The sequence below is a fragment of the Xiphias gladius genome, chromosome 1, assembly GCF_016859285.1.
Source record: "Xiphias gladius isolate SHS-SW01 ecotype Sanya breed wild chromosome 1, ASM1685928v1, whole genome shotgun sequence".
NCBI lineage: Eukaryota > Metazoa > Chordata > Actinopteri > Istiophoriformes > Xiphiidae > Xiphias > Xiphias gladius.
In genome coordinates, this window is record NC_053400.1 from 23,499,734 (window position 1) to 23,516,314 (window position 16,581).

The window sequence follows — 16,581 nt, forward strand, 5'->3', positions numbered from 1 at the left end:
AACAAAAGTGAAAACACGAAACCAAAAAAGGGACAGCAAAACAAATAACACGACAACAAAACTAAAAACACAGCAACATTTTTAGAACACAAAACAATATAGTAGAAAAAACAACAAAACCAAAAACACAACAAAACAGGTTGGAAGGTAGTACATTTTAAATTGACTTTGGTTCTGTCCAATCACAAAGAATTGTTGTCCTTACCTTCTCTGTTTTTCTAAAATACTTCTGAATTTTCGAAAACAATGTTGTGTTTTATGTTTGTTTGTTTTTTTTACCAATGTTCTTGTGTTTCCGCAGCCCAGTACCATTGTACCGTACGACCCTAAACAGCAGTGATTGAAACATTGCTTACCAGTGCGCTTTAATTTTTAATCTTTTTTTTTTTTTTTTTTTTGTCCACCTTCGTCAATGTGCAAGGTGAGAAGCTGTAACCAGTGAACTTTGGGCATTTTTGCCTGAAAAATGACTGAAACACTTTTGATTAATCATTTCAGCTCTACATTACTGGTTGGTTTTCTGGGTGTCTAGGGGAAATTATGAAACTGTCAAGTACGGTGGGGGCCCAACAACAAATGTCTTGCCCCGGGGCCCCCCTTTGGAAGTTAATCCGGCCGTGGGGAGAGGTGACTGGTAGGCTGCATCATTACAAACTCCTGCCTACACTTTCTCAGAGATACTCCACCTCAGAGGCGTGCAGTCTTTCTCCGCAGCCTGGGGACTCAGTCCGGCCAGAGAGGACTACACACGAGAGAAGAGGGTTTCAAAAATAAAGTAGAGACCGCAATGGAGACAAGCTGAACCGCAGAGGAAAGAGGACGGTCGCTTAACTTGCCCGTGTTATTTTACCGATATGCGGGAGAAACGCACGACAGTTTAGCTTGCAACGCTCCGAGGCGGCAGTGACTTAACTACATCAGAAACGTTGACGGCCAACGGTCGGAACTACCTGAATACCTGCAGTGTTTCGCACTAACGCTAGCCTCGTCTCGGTGCAAACGGCGGTGACATTGAGAGACCGGGGAGACACTGAGAGACAGACAGGGGGGCAGTAGCAAAGGGACGGGAGACAGGAGAAAGTTTCTCAAGCTTGGCGCAGACACAGCGGTTAAACAATGTGGCTGACCCCGACCAAGTCCCTTTCATCGGCAGCCCTGCTAATCCTGCTGGTTGTCCACTGGTCCGACAGCAGTAAGTAAACAATTACATGCTAGGCGGCTAGCTAGCTCGCTAAATCCCCTTTGACATTTGTGTTGTGGTTGATGATGGTCTATTAACGTCATTAACGGCGCTTTAAAGGTTGATATTTCGCAACCACCCTGCAATGTTTTTGTTTTTAGGAGCCAAATATTGCTTAATTCCCGAATTGTTTGACCTTGTCTTGTTCCTCTAGCTTAATTAATCAAGTGTACTTTCTTATTTTAGTTTCATTGTCGCCTCAAGAGGCGAACCAGTTCCTGAGCAGACGCAGGAGAGCTAATCAAGTTTTCGAGGAGACGAAGCAGGGACACTTGGAGAGGGAGTGTGTGGAGGAAAGGTGCACCAAAGAGGAGGCCAGAGAAGTGTTTGAAAACGACCCGGAGACTGTGAGTATATCAACAAGAAGTTAGTTAAAGCACCAAAACACCGCTTAAAGTTGGATTTTCCAGCCAGCCCCCCCCCCCTTCCAAAATAAAAAAAATATATATAAATATACAACATCATAGTCACAACATCATACCAGGCTTCTTCTCCTTAGACACTGCGTTACCAAAAACTTTGTTATCAGATAATCAAAACAGCATTGTCATTATGAGATTATATACTGAAACTTTTGACACCTTTTATTTGTCATTTACCATAAGGCTGCAAAGTCAGTTATTATTTTTTTTGTTTTGACACTAGACTAATGATTCATCGTCTGGGCTGCTGGTGTTGATGTTCCAATTTGTCCAGAGTGTTGATAGCTATTGGTGCACATAATATTCCCATGGCGAGGACTTGGCATGTTGTCTTCGCTCTTTGTTTGTTTCTGTGACAGACGTTGAGTCAGTGTGACTAAGCTATCGTTTTTGAAATACAGTATTAGTGAAGGTGCTACCATCCCTACACTGTCCCTACGCACAACCAGTTACTTATGCCTTCCATTTGCTAACATATGGCCCTGTCTGCTGGAGATCTGCTCGGCTCGGGTTCTTGCCAAATATGGGAAACACCTGGGTATCGTTTTTTTCCAACTCTCCTCTTATCACCTTTATCGCTGTTTGTCTACACATGCCCACTCTTACATATCCCCGCGCACAAATGCATGTGAATGATGCAAGCAGACTGCTCTGGTTCTGAGCTGATTAGCAGTTTTCTGTGAAAGAAATGTTTTTCATTCAACACACTAATGCACATTGCCTCACTAATCGGTGTACATGCTCCCAGCCTGTTTTTATATTTTAAATTTACCAGCAAAAAAAAAAAATCCATCGCACTTTTTGGTCTCAGGAGTTTTTACTGCAGATTAATTTCCATTCTGCATTCTCGAATGCACAGATCAGCCTCTCCATCCATGTGAATACATAAGCCTATTGAATATGTACTACATGTGCTGAATATGTACACCAGCTCCGGAGTTATAAATAACCTGAAGTGTCAGAAAACGTGGAACCTGGACTATTGTGCCAAGAGGTATTAATTCACTGGCTGAGAGTGCAGACTTTTAAGTCTTTTAACAGACATCGGTGTTGGTTGTGTTGCATGTGTCAGTGTGTGTGCTTGTTACTCAGTAAGATAAGTTATAGTGCAGACTCTTGCCTGAGCCTCTTTAAAATGTTAGCTGTGCAGAAATATCAGTAACAAGTATATCCTGACATTGTCGAATGTTTTTGTTTTTGCATGTAGTCAGTTTAACTGATCGATTTGTGAGACAGAGATTCAGATCAAGTTTTAACTGTACATGGTGGGAGTGTTTGTAAGCATAGCGCTGGTCATGCTGTCCTCTTTAACTGTCACTTTTACTCTCTAAGTTTTGACATTCTGAATTGTAGCAGAGAGGGAGTGAATGAGGCAATTGATGACTCAGAAATTATTTTTAAGATTAGCCAAGCGGAGAGACATGGAAGCTAAGGGAGGGAGGATTAAAGCGAAGTAGAGCTAGGTTCAGAAGTAAAGGTGAAGTTAGGTGACGTTCCTTCGAGTTGAGTTTGAATCAGCTGGATGCACATCACCAGCAGAACAGTGTATGCGTGCCTGTAGTTTTCTACCATGTCGTGACACAAAGCTGCGGTCTCATTCATAGCTGCATTATTCATTCTGAAAGAGCCCATCTCTGACTCTGCATTTTCTTCTGCTGCAGCTTTCTGGCTCTGCAGAGAGAAGGAGAGTGGGTTGTCACTGGATATTCATGATTATCCTTGGCAACAAAAGCTATCACTTCAAGTTTCTCATCTGTTAGGTAACTTTTCCAGAGGGACAGATAGTCAGTGAACTGAGTATTATGCTGGGCACAAGTTTACTAATCACCCAAAACTTGCTCTGCTACTTATCTAAGTGTGACTGACCTTCACATATCAGTAATTCCATCAAATCGGGTTATAATCAGGCTTTGTTGTGCAATAGGTGCCTGGCTTTAGCAAACCTTTTTCTGATTACTGATTCTTCCAGGACACTTTTTTTCACCTCAGTTTGCTGCATGTGGCCCGTACTGCAGCACAAGATCTCTAAAGTCTCTGTGCCTCCAGAGCCAGTCTTTCCATGGGTACATCTCCCCAGATATTGACCTACATGGGCAGGAATACTGCAGCTAGGAGGAGGGAGGGATGCTACAACTATCAGGAATGCAGAGAATTCTCAGGAAGCCCCTGGCGAACTGCCGCACCCATTAGACAGAACACACACACACACACACACACAGATTACGGAGTAATCATACTGTAATCTCTGTCTCAATATAACAGACACATACATGGACAAATGCCACACTCGAAATTAATGATTGTTTATTAATCGTTTTTCACTGCCATGAGTATGAGCACAGAGATCAACTATAACACAAAAGCAGATCATAGACTATGTCAGGTATTTAACAGAAACCTCCCTGCTAACTGTAAGCATGTGTTTAGATTATCGTGTTCTGTGTAGATTTTTGTTTATATGCCTATGTAACTTAATCCCTCTCTTCTCCCTGATTTAGGACTACTTTTATCCCAAGTATTTAGGTAAGTTATCATTCCGACTAAAACATTCTGACTACATCTCTACTCATAACAACCAGCTTTTCAGATTATATGTTTGTGATCTCTTCATTTAAATTTCACTTTTGTTTCTGTCTAGCCTGTATGGACAAGTTTGGAGACTCTGAAAAGAAGAAACAGGATCTGGTCACATGTGTCCACAGTAGGTTTTATCCCCTCTTGTCTGTCTGTTGACTTCATGTTAGGGCTTTATTGTAGGACTGTGGACTGGTTTATAGATTCCTTGAAACCTCTTTTTCTCACTCTTCCTTTCTTCTTTCTTTCTTTTCACTGTAAGTTTTAGTATATTCAAAGACAGCCCCCTAGATGTAGTGTGGGGTTGGGCTGCACTGCAGCATCACAGCTCTGCATCACATTCACACTCAGGAATACACTCTAAGTTGAAAAGGAAGATGAAGGAAAGATGATGAAAAGGTGCTGAATTTGTACGTCAACTCCAAGTCAGTTTTTGCAGCGTTACACACCTAACTGACTATGTGACTTTGAAGTAGCCTGACTGTGCTATATGTGCGTGAGAGCAGTTATCTGTGAGTAACATTGCAGCACTTTGCTACAGTGATGCTGCACAATTGTGAATGAGTAACACACCCCTTCAGTCGTCACATACTCACTCGCTTTCTGGATGACTGCACCAGCTTTTTCGTGAGCTGGTTCAGTGGAGGAATGAAAAAAAAAAGAGTCTGACGTGAGTGGAGCACAGGATTTCTGCTGCATCAGGATACAAGAAACTGCTCTTAGCTGAGGAACCAGGGATGGGATGGGGAATCCCATGACTCAGCTGCAGCATTGTGGCACTTGCAGATATGGGGGCTCTTTTGTTTTTTGTTTTTTTCCCTTTTTAATCTATCTGTCAGCAGCACACCACCTCTTTCTCACCACCTATCTCCCTACCAATCTGTCCCCTCTCTCAGTACAGTGTACTATTGTGTGGTTACCCAGTATCGAAGCAGAGGATGACATTCCACTATTTCAGATTAAGTGATATTACAGTTATGGGATGTTACAAACATCGGACATTATGGAAGGCTATAGTTTTAGCTTTATATTTGCACATACTAACAGGGCTTATCCAAATAGTTGTTGTGGTAGGCCACAGTGTTTGCTTTATTAAACGAAATGACATTTTGATGTGCTGCTAAGGGACCTTTAAGATTTTTAAGTGGAGGAAACAAGTGAGGCTCCTGCATTTACCCCTGCTGCGGATGGACCCCAGCATATCACTCACCATGAGCCGGGGGTGATTTGGGTTGCATTTGGTCCTGATGGTCACTGGACGAGAAGAATACAAATTACTTAAACTAGAGCTGAAATGATCGATCAGTTAGTCGATCAATGTCGATTGACAATTAATTAATTGTTTTATCATTTTTCAAGCAAAAACAGTGAAACAATGGAGAATATTTGCAGATAGCCTCTCAAACGAGAAGATTTGCTGTTTTTCTTAGTCATTTACAGAATCACTGTAAACTGAGCATTTTACGGTTTGTGGATTTTTAGTCAAACAAAACAAGCGATTTGGAGACTTAATCTTTAAGGTTGTGTTGGACATTTTTTTTAACGTGACAATTTGTACATTTTAAAGACTAAATTATGTGTGTGTGTGTGTGTGTGTGTGTGTGTGTGTGTGTGTGTGTGTGTGTGTGTGTGTGTATATATATATATATATATATATATATATATATTACTGTGTGTGTGTATATGTATGTGTATAATCTACACATCTCTCTCTTTTGTTCCCCTCACTTTCTCCAAGTACTGTCCTTTTCTGTCTCTGAACTCCAGTTAACATGTCCAGACTTGTTGAGCACTCCAACTCCTCCACTAGAAAAAGGAAACTGTACAGGGAGAGAAAAGAGTTACACATGCTGACTTACACAAACTTGGAGTGAACGAGGGCTCAACTGAAAATATTTAATAGAAAGTTAGGACAAACAGAAATGAACAGATGGTTGAATATATATCCAGATATCCATTTGATCTTGTTTCATGAGAGCCTGAGGACAGGTGTGCTGAGAAGGACTGAATTATGGCGTCTATGGCAGGAGAGCTTGGCCAGCATTATGCTATTTATATTGAACCCCTGATATGCAGAACATGAGAGATGCCCTTACTCTGTCTGGTATCACTATACAGTTACACTTACTGAATGCATCTGGTTTGTACAGACTCAATTTTAAAACAATAACACTTTATTCTCTGCGTCTGTCTTTGTTTTTCTCGCACTTGAAGATATTCCAGACCAGTGCTCTCCTTCTCCCTGTAATGCCAGAGGTACGGTGCGCTGCGAGGACAAAAAAGGCGACTTCCTGTGTCACTGTTTTACAGGCTGGACAGGAGCCAGATGTGAGAAAGGTACTGTCATCATGAAAAGTGAGAGAGAATATGTAGTTAGATACTGTGTGCTAGAGCTCAGTAGAGGTTGAATTTTTGCACAGTCATTCAGTGTCATGTCCAGAGTCTCTGGATAGATGTCATCATTGTAACCTTGGTTCTGACAACCAACTCCTGTTCCATCCACTGATAAAGAGATCTGGCTTCCCATCACTTTCATTAGTCCCATATTTGTCAGATAATGATATTGTTTCTCATCATTGTACATCTCAGTGGTGTTGGAATTAATTTGACCTTGCAAAACTCAATTTCTAGTGTTTCTGTTTCACTTTTATCTTACAATTGCAACTGTTATTGACATTCATTTTTAATATCCAACTGCTGCTACTGCTGCTGTTATCAATGATGTGTGAATGGTGTGTCAGATCAATATGAACTGCATGTACCGGAACTGTGGTCAGAGTCCACAGCAGGAATCCAAGAGTCACTTTAGAGGTCAAAGCTAGTTACTCTGTATAGATATGTGGAGAGGCTTCATCTCCTCTTAAAAAAACTGAAAGTAAGAGCAAGGATTCCACTTTTAGAAGGAAAGTTTAACAGATATTAATTGTATAAGCAGAACTGGAAAGCATACATAATTTATACACACACACACTGAGGGAGAGAGAAACATGTTTCTCTGATTTATGGCACAGCCATCATTCCACACATTTCCACTGTGACTCATCCTGCCACCTTACTGTGAGAGGAAACCAAAACAGATTCAGTTTGACTTGGTCTGAGCCTTTTCCACTTGACGACCGCACTCCTCCTAAACACTCGGCTGCAACACTCAGCCACAATGACATAGTGTGTCAGTTATTTGTAAGGCTTTTAACAAAGTACAATTCATAGGATTTTTAAGTGAGCTTTTAGAACCGACAGTTCACGCTGTGCACTCCTATTCAGAATCCCAAAATTTCCTTTTCCCAAAAACCTTTCACAACTGGTTATGTTAAAATACAACCTGATCCTGAATTACTATGGGAAATCGTAACACAAGCCTAACAACCTAATGCTGTACACAGCCCATGATGATGTTTTTCCTGCGTACATGTTGACTGTACGACTGTCCTATTTGTAGATGTCGACGAGTGCAGCAAGAGAAACGGAGGGTGTGAACATGAGTGCAACAACACTATGGGTAGTTACCGCTGCTCCTGTCACCAAGGCTACATGTTGGTGGGACACCAGATGTGTAATGGTAAGTCACAAACCATACAGTCAATGCACATAGTCTAACAACTGTACACATATCAGTACTGTAGCTGCAGAAAACACTTTGACTCAATCTGCATTATGAATCCACTTTAAACTATTGAAATTGATATGATTTGTTCAGTTATTGTTGTAAAAACATTTATAATTAATTTAAAAGGATTTTAAATGTGAACGATTTTGTGGCTGAGATACCTATAGTAATCCAATGGCAGCGTTGTTCTGTCTTGTCACATATTTATCATTTTAAGTCCATAAAGTATAAATTCATTATTTAATACATTAGGCAAAGAATTACAAACTTATGTTGTGCGAACAATCATTGTTTAAACCCACAGAAGTTTATTTAAAGCTCAAGGTTTCTAAAGATAAGCGAAATGTGCATAAAATTAGGATAAAGACATTTTTAAATTTACATTTGATTACATGGTGCAGCCTCTAAAAATGGTGTCTTCTGTTTTAAAGCTGCTTTGGGGTAAATTTAATATTGGAATAATTTTGATTCAAGTGGTTTAATCTGCCAGGACCAGAATTTACAACCATCTGTCCTTTGCCTGGTTTTAATTTCCCGTTCCTCAAAAATAAATCCAGTTTAGGTGTCATGTGTCTGACACAGTCTTTTTGACACTAGTGAGTAGAGGTACAAATACCTTCCTAAGATCATGTCCTTCCAGATGAGGAGTTGACTTTAAGGTCTTCTTGGTATTATTCCGCTTCCACCAGTCTTCGAACTGTCCAGCTAATCACATTTTGTGTCTTTCAGATGTGGATGAGTGTGAGGACACAGATGTGTGTGGAACAGCACGGTGTGAGAATAAGGATGGCAGCTATGATTGCTTGTGTGATATCGGCTATGTCTACGACAATGAAACCAAGAGCTGTGTTGGTAAGTGTGTACACACACACACACACACACACACACACACACATACACACACACACACACACACACACACACACACACACACACACAAACACACACACACACACATAGTATCATGAGAAGTGACTGAGGAGCAGCTTCAGCCTCAACAGGATTTGATGCAGCTGTGTTGTGGGGCCAGGAAAGGAATGCAAAGATATTTGGAGACATTCTGTATAAGTAGGTAACAGGTCACTGTCCACTGTTGTACATCTGTCTCCAGGCCTTTAGAAAAGATCATTTCAGGAGTAAGATACACAGACTGACACTTTCACCTTTGTTTCGTGCATAATGTTATAACCGGAGGAATAGGAAAAACTAAAATGCAGTTGCTAGAATTTACAAAACCGGAAGACATGGCATAGGTTTGTGGGTTATAAAAGTGTTTGTCATCTTAAGCACATCAAATCATTCTTTATACAGCCAACAAATTGAAGACACCATGACAGCAATCTGTACAAGCAGACAAAATCGTCAAGTAGCTTTGGAGCTCAATGACTGTGAGAGATCAAAATATACAAATCTGATGTTATACATGTCAGACAGGTTATATCTCATGTTTTTTAATCTACATTAAGAGGTATTAAACACTATTCATCATACACTTAAATATGTAACGATGAAAGGTTATCTGGTGATAAAGCCAAAATAATGTTGTTTTGTTATTTAATAAGATGACACAGTAAGATAAAATAACCAAAACATCAGATTTGTTGACAACAGCACGAAAAAAGACTTAAATCTAAGTCATTAATCACTTGTGTGCCCTTTTTTGTCTGCACTGGAAACCAGACTTTTCATAACCTCAGTGCCCCTCCTCAGAGAATGAACATTTATTATAGCCAACCTCCTCATGGCCATGTAAGGTTATATAGCAGCAGGGAGATATGGCCCAGTCATCGTCAAAGACCACTTGACTCAAGTGTTGTTTGCGTTCCCTGATATGTTGACTGGAAATAAACCGTTTTTTTTTTTTCATACATTCTTGTGGAACTGAAAGTTCATGTTTTGATTAATTCCACCACTGATGTGACTTTTATAACTTCATGAACTGTCTGCTTCTCTGTAACCCTTTATACCCCAGTCATCACTTTCATCTCTCCTTCTCTTTAATTTCTTCAACCTGCTCTGTCACTTGTCAGATGTGGATGAGTGTTTGGCAGGTGTGTGTGCAGAGGAGTGTCTCAACACTCCAGGGAGTTTCCGTTGCTTCTGTGATGGCCGTCATGGCATGAAGCTGGGCCAGGACCTCAGGAGCTGTAAGGTGAAATACATTAACTATTACTAACTGTCACATATTAACCAGCCCTTTCAGATTTCAGCCTCCACTTTTCTTGTAAAAATCCAAACTATAAACAACTTTCTTGATCTGTTAAACCATTTTGGACAGGGTATCTCTAGGTCTTGAAAAGTCTTAAAAAGCACCGAATTCCATTTCTTCAGACGAAGACCTTAGAAGTAATTAGAAAGTCTTAAATTGAATTTCCAAAAGAAATTAAATTAAATTAAACTTGCCAATGGCAGGCAAGAGAAATTAAATATTTTCTCTTATCTGCCATAGACAGTAATGTCAGGTATATAATGTTTTTGTATCTGATTGCTGGCTGCTGGGAGATGTCACATACCTATAAACTAAAAGTGGGACTGTTGTGACAGTGGAATCTCGTGTGCATGAGGCTGTTCAGTCATTTTTTTTGTTGAGTTTCTGTCAGCACCATCAGACCTGTAGCAAACACTGTTGCAGCTGGTGGCTAAGATAGCTAGTTTATTTTAGCAAATACTTGCATGAATTAATCCTTTTTAACTGGTTAATCCATCCATCCATTTTCTGCTGCTTGTCCAGGCCCAGGTCCTTTTAATGTAATTGATCATGTCAATAAGAATTATTGATATATATTGTCGGGAAGCACGGAAAAAAGTGGTATAATAATGAAAAATTCATACTACCCCCACTGGTTTTCCATTATACTTTCATATTTTGGCTGGTACGATCATGAAACAGGTATTAAATTATATTGTTTTTGTTATTAAAAAGGTCCTAAAAAGTAATAAATTGAACTTGGTGAACCCTGCAGACACCGTGTTGTATGAGTCAAGCTGCATCTTGTAAACTTACTGTATATGCTTCTCATGAGGTGGCAACATACATTATATCCATGTTGTTGTTTGTCTGTTTTCTCTTCCAGCCGATAACTCCCTGTTTGTCGCAGTCTCTGAAGAGGAACTCTCGTTCTCTTTACCTGGGGCGCATGTTCAGCGGTGTTCCAGTGGTGAGGCTGCGTTTCCGCAGGAGGATTCAAACTGGGTGAGAAAATTGTTCTGTCTTGACACTCAACACTCTCAGCTGTTGACTTCTGACAAACATGTCGCTCCTCCTCGACATTTATACCTTAGTTACACTGTGTAGAAAGATGCACAAATGATCACACCTCATCCAGCTCGCTGATTCTTGTGAAAATGCCTTTGTTTAACTTATAGATTAGCATAGCAGTGAATATTGTACATTTTTTTTATTGTCAGACTTATTTGGAAGTGTCAAGTATTACTCTGTCAACAAAATATCCCAATGCTGCCTGTGAAAAAGCATTGAACTTGAAATATGTTACCTAACTTTCTGGAAGTTTGTTGATTTTCAAATGCATTAGAGATTTTGCAATCAAACAAAATGCTCAGGGAAATCCCTTTTATAAAGTTCTTGTTCATATATTTGTTTTTAATGAGAGCGTTTGTAGTTTGCAGAGATAGAACAGGTTGAACAGTTCATCAGTGTAAGTCATACCCTGAGAATAAATTCAATAGAGGTCTTTAAAGAAACCTTGTTTTTTACCATACATAGTCACTTTGTGAAGTTGTATAAGCTCATTCTAAAAATAATTTCTAATATTAGCAGGGAATGGTAGGATGGAGATCAGAGTGGGTAGCAGATTAAATTATTTTGGTCACTAAAAGGAATTTCCTGTTTTTTGACTACCATCTCTTCCTCTCCCTTCTCTTCTCTTCTTTACTTTTATTTCAATTATGTAATTTTAACTTGCTCATTCAAAAACACGTGCTCATACCTACACTCCCCTCCTCGCCCACCACTGCTCCCCGCCTCCTAGGTTTTCAGCAGAATTTGACTTCCGCACCTACGATCCTGAGGGGGTTATCTTCTTTGCTGGAGGTCACCTAAACAGCTCCTGGATTGTGCTGGCAATGCATCATGGAAAGCTGGAGCTGCAGCTGAAGTACGGCACAGTCAGCAGGGTCACCAGTAGCGGACCCATCGTCAGTGACGGCCAGTGGAGAAAGGTTGGAAGTTTCTGTCAGGAGCCATCATTGAAAGTAATACACTGTCTATGGTAGCTTCATTAGCTAATTGAAAGCTTCTCCAATTTCTGGTTTTCTTGTCAGATCTCGGTGGAGGAGCAGGGCCGGAGTCTGGTGATTAAGATTGACAGGGAGGCAGTCATGAAGATTGCAGTAAATGGTGATCTGTTTACACTAAAGAAAGGCATGCATGAACTCAACCTCACTGTGGGAGGAGTCCCTTTCAGAGAAGACGGCCTCATCAATCAGGTGGTTATTTGCTTGTGCTTGTGTACTTTCTTGAATATGTACCAAAAGGAGATGTTCTTTACATATTTCTCAACTGTTGCGTTTATTTCATAGGTGAACCCTCGTCTGGACGGCTGTATGAAGGAGTGGCGGTGGCTGACGGGTGAAGACACCTCGATACAAGAAACCATTCGGTCCAATGACAACATGCAGTGTTTCAGCACAGAGGTTCCTGGAGCATATTACCCCGGCACAGGCTTCGCTCTCTTCAACATCAGCTATGGTACAGTGCTTGGGCCTGGGCCTGGCCACGCGTGTGTGTGTGTATTATGCATAGCATGTTGGGGCCTTGCATAACTTAGCCTAATTGCTTCTTCTTGAAGCAGTTAGTCAATGTTTAATTTGTTTGGATGACTTTGAGTTGGCTTCAATCATTGACTGCACTTTTGTCAACAGTTTGCCTAATTCCTGTTTGTTCATGACTTGCTGTTCTTTCTGTATGTTCTCCTCACTTCAGAATCACAGAACCTGAGCATCCAGTTGACCCTGCGTCCAACTTCTGCTATTGGAGTGCTGTTTGTACTTGTTCACCAGGACAGAGTCCCTTTCTCCATCACTCTGGCCGACTATCATCCTGGCACTGATGAATGGCGAGATGTGAGTACTTTAAAACTCAATCTGTATATCTATGTGAAATTTGTTTGTTACTGTATTTTTGATTTGAAAACTGACCTTTTGTGTGTCGTCAGTTTGTTCTGGTATCTGCAGGTGATGCCATCATTGCCAGCTCTCCCGCTCCACTCTGTGATGGTGAGAGTCATGAAATCCAGGTGACAGTCTCAGGCAACCAGACCCTGCTGCTGGTCGATGGCCAGTCTGGACGAAGTGAAAACATCGAAATTCCCACTGACCTCCTGTCTCAATCCAGCACATTCATAGGAGGCCTCCCTGGTGAGGGCACCCATGTTAATATGCACATTTTGCATGATGTTATTCATATGGTATGATGGTTTTTTTATTTTATTTTTTGCACAGTATGCAATACCTTCGATGGAGCAGAACAGTGTTATAAATTATCAGTAGTTAAAAACCATAATTATTAAAACAGTAGAGGCATTTAAAGCAGCCATACATTATTTTATAGTCAGGTGGAAATTAAGGCTTCACAGTAGGCACATTGAAAAATAAAAATGAAACTCAAACAGAACATATACGCAGACACATTGTTGGTTATTCATGCATTTTTTTTCTGTAAAGAAAAATGTGTGGTCTAGAACATGTACACAAACAAAACAAGTATGTTACGCATGTAGATTTGTAAATTGCAAAGCACTCCTATATACAGTTTTCTTGAGCTGATCAACTGAATAACCTAAAATTTGAGTTTTTCCACACAGACTCTGAACACTCGTAGTCAGACCTTCCTTTGTTCCGCATGACTATCTTGTACAGTGTCCTAAACATCCAACACATTTCAACGATAAATTACCTCACCCAGTGAATGAGAATTAGTTATTTTGCAAATTTCCTACAATTTATGAGTGGCTCACTTTGTTTACTTGTACTATATACAGTATATAGCAAACTAAAATAATAATCTATAGTTGTTACCTCTGTACTGACTTGCGGCTGAGTAAATAATTTTGCCAGAAACAGCTCCAACATCCCCCAAACTGGAAAGAGAACAGGAATTTGTGTTTTGTCCCAAATTGTTAGACAGTGCCTTACTGAGGATAGTCATGTATACTTGATTAAAGGTCTAAGTGTTTGGTAATGTGTTTGCTGAGTCTGACAGATTCAACACACAGAATAATACTGTTTGCATACACACAGTCCATCATGTTCTCTGCTGGTTTACATGTTGTCATTTCCACCCTCAGAAGATGTTCCTCTGGTGTCCACACCGGTGTCAGCGCCCTACAGCGGCTGTATGGAGGTCAGTGTAAATGGACAGTCGCTGGACTTGGACCAGGCCATCCATAAACACAACGACATCCGCTCACACTCCTGCCCGCTGCTGGACTCTCACCAGTGACCAGCATGTCAGTCTTCCAAAACCGATCCGTAAGCAGTTGATTGAGGCAATGGGGATGATTTCCAGTATATTTATAAAAGCTTTGACCAGTGGGGAGATGTTTTAGATTGGAATGTAAAATAAAAATAAAAAATAAAAAAAACTAGACCAGGTATTGTGGTGCAGGTGGAGCCTTAGCCCAGGATCACTCTATCCTTTTACTGTGATGGCACTGCTGCCTGGAGGCGATTGCAGGGATTTTCAATATTATAAATCGGTAGGTTAGTTAGTTAGCCAATGTGCAACATCTCCTGTACTAGGCAGAACATATGGGAATAAATGCTGCACAATATTGCCTCAAAAACTGCCCATGCATCACAGCCTTGTAAGCCCACAAGAACACACAAGGCCTTTTCCGGATCTATGTTAAATGGTTGGTCTTGGGTCAGCCTGCTACACCTGGCATCCTGTGCTTAAATGCAGATCCAACTGGAACTTTGTAGGCAGAGTGACTTCGCTGCAGCAACTCAGCTGATAGAGCTCTGGTCGTGTTGCTTACATCAAGTTCACCTAAGGCCCACACTCATAAATCTTGAAATAATCAAGTGCTAATGTAGAATCCAATGAAATGGAACAAATTGGGACCAGATAAATTGTCCTCCATCAGCTGAGAAAATGTGCAATCAGGTGCTCAGATCTCCATGAGTGTTTGGTGTGTAAAGATTTAGAGGTTGATTGGAGACCGAATCAATATTATTTGCTCCTAACAAGCTGAATCCCCTCCTTCACCACAGCACGGAGTCATGGTATTAGGCACAACTTTGTGTCTTGTAGAAAACTTTGCACATTGTTGCAGGTAGAAATGGACTGCGACGTAAAGCCATTTTCTTGATTTCCGCGCGACTAAAGCAGCACTCTATGTCTGCCTGCAGCCTTAAAAATCAACCTTGTGCCTACAAAGAACAACCAACCCCTAACTTCTCGACAACTTCCCTTGAAACAGTTGAACCATTTCAAAAAGGTGCAGTACTGTAACACACGAACAGAGCTAACGCTTTCCTGATGAAATGTTGTCCTAATTGCAGTTAATACACTATGCATTTCCACCTGTGCATTTTGGAGTATTACATTCTGTTAATGAACTGACTGACACCCTGATTCGCAATAATCTTCAATCTAACGGTTACAAAAGCCCCTTCTCCTTCCTTCAGAATCACCCGCTCACAGTTATTACCTGCCATATACAATCTGACAATGATAGATTAGTCACAGAAGCACAGGGAGACAAGAAGGGGCCACTCCATGAAGGAGAAAGAGCACTGCATCAATCGCACCACACAAGCTACTGAGAGTAAAAAGAGTGCGCTGTAAAATACTGAATATGTAAATAATGTGACTGTACAATGCTTTATAGAAGACAGAAAACAAACACTTCCTAATGCTTGCTGAGGTTTTTCTGCACATTTAAGTTGATCCAAAATTAAACAGTCTTTTAATTTCTTCTGCTTCCGAAAAAGTAGTTTGAGCAACAAATATATGATTCTTTTCTTGAAATGGGAATTTCACAGAGACTGTGAGAGCAATAGCCAGGGATCAAAGTACCGTAAATATTTATGGACTCAGTTTTTCATTTCATTTTATAGGTGCTGAGCAAATCAAAACACAATAAAAACAAAGAATGTCAGAGGAGCATTGGATTTGAGAATGCCAAAAGGGCTCCAGTGTTGTTTTACTTTCCTCTGCAATTTTTCATTTTATAGTTTTCTGATGAATGAATGCCAGAGTATAGAGCTTGATGTGTTGGGTTTTTTGTTTTTTTTTCATATGTTGTATATTGAACTTCTCTTTAGTTTTTATTTTTCACTTTAACAGCCAGTATGTGTACAATGCTGAAAGAAGTCCGCCTTTTGAGTTTTAACTTCCATCAACAGTGAAAATCCTATTTAAAAACAAAATACAAGCAGTTGTATGAACATCATAGAGTAAAATTGTATTTTCAAAAAATGTATTTGTAAGCCATGTTATGTTAAAGATAAACTTTTTGTGTCCTGCTCCATGTGTGACATGTTGTTATTCTAAACTCAAGGTTTACTTACTGTACTAGCTTTTTCCAATACAGCTTTCAAGATTTCAATACACCTTCAGCAAATGGAACTTGCTCAGGTACCGTCACATGGTGTAAGTACAAAACATCTGTCACGTGATGACAAGTGGCTGTACTGGATGTCGGGGTGAAATTGTAATCTCTCTGCATTAAATCCGGATGACCTCCTTGATCTAGTCCCCGTTGATCTGCTTT

At 40.3% G+C, this 16,581-nt stretch overlaps 1 protein-coding gene across 2 annotated transcripts; it reads left to right on the forward strand.

Annotated features, from left to right (window-relative positions):
- The first annotated feature begins 600 nt into the window (after positions 1-600).
- Positions 601-14,443, forward strand: gas6 (growth arrest-specific 6). Of its 2 annotated transcripts, none has more exons than XM_040156491.1 (15): positions 601-1,192; positions 1,427-1,587; positions 4,161-4,185; positions 4,301-4,363; positions 6,451-6,573; positions 7,676-7,795; positions 8,573-8,695; positions 9,874-9,995; positions 10,918-11,036; positions 11,833-12,022; positions 12,125-12,289; positions 12,383-12,551; positions 12,786-12,925; positions 13,018-13,219; positions 14,149-14,443. In XM_040156491.1, exons 1-15 carry the CDS (start codon positions 1,117-1,119, stop codon positions 14,301-14,303), a joined length of 1,953 nt encoding a protein of 650 aa, XP_040012425.1. In that variant the 5' UTR covers positions 601-1,116; the 3' UTR covers positions 14,304-14,443. The 2 variants fall into 2 exon arrangements, with proteins under 2 accessions (XP_040012425.1, XP_040012505.1); XM_040156571.1 differs by having other exon boundaries at positions 14,152-14,443.
- The last annotated feature ends 2,138 nt before the right edge of the window (positions 14,444-16,581 follow it).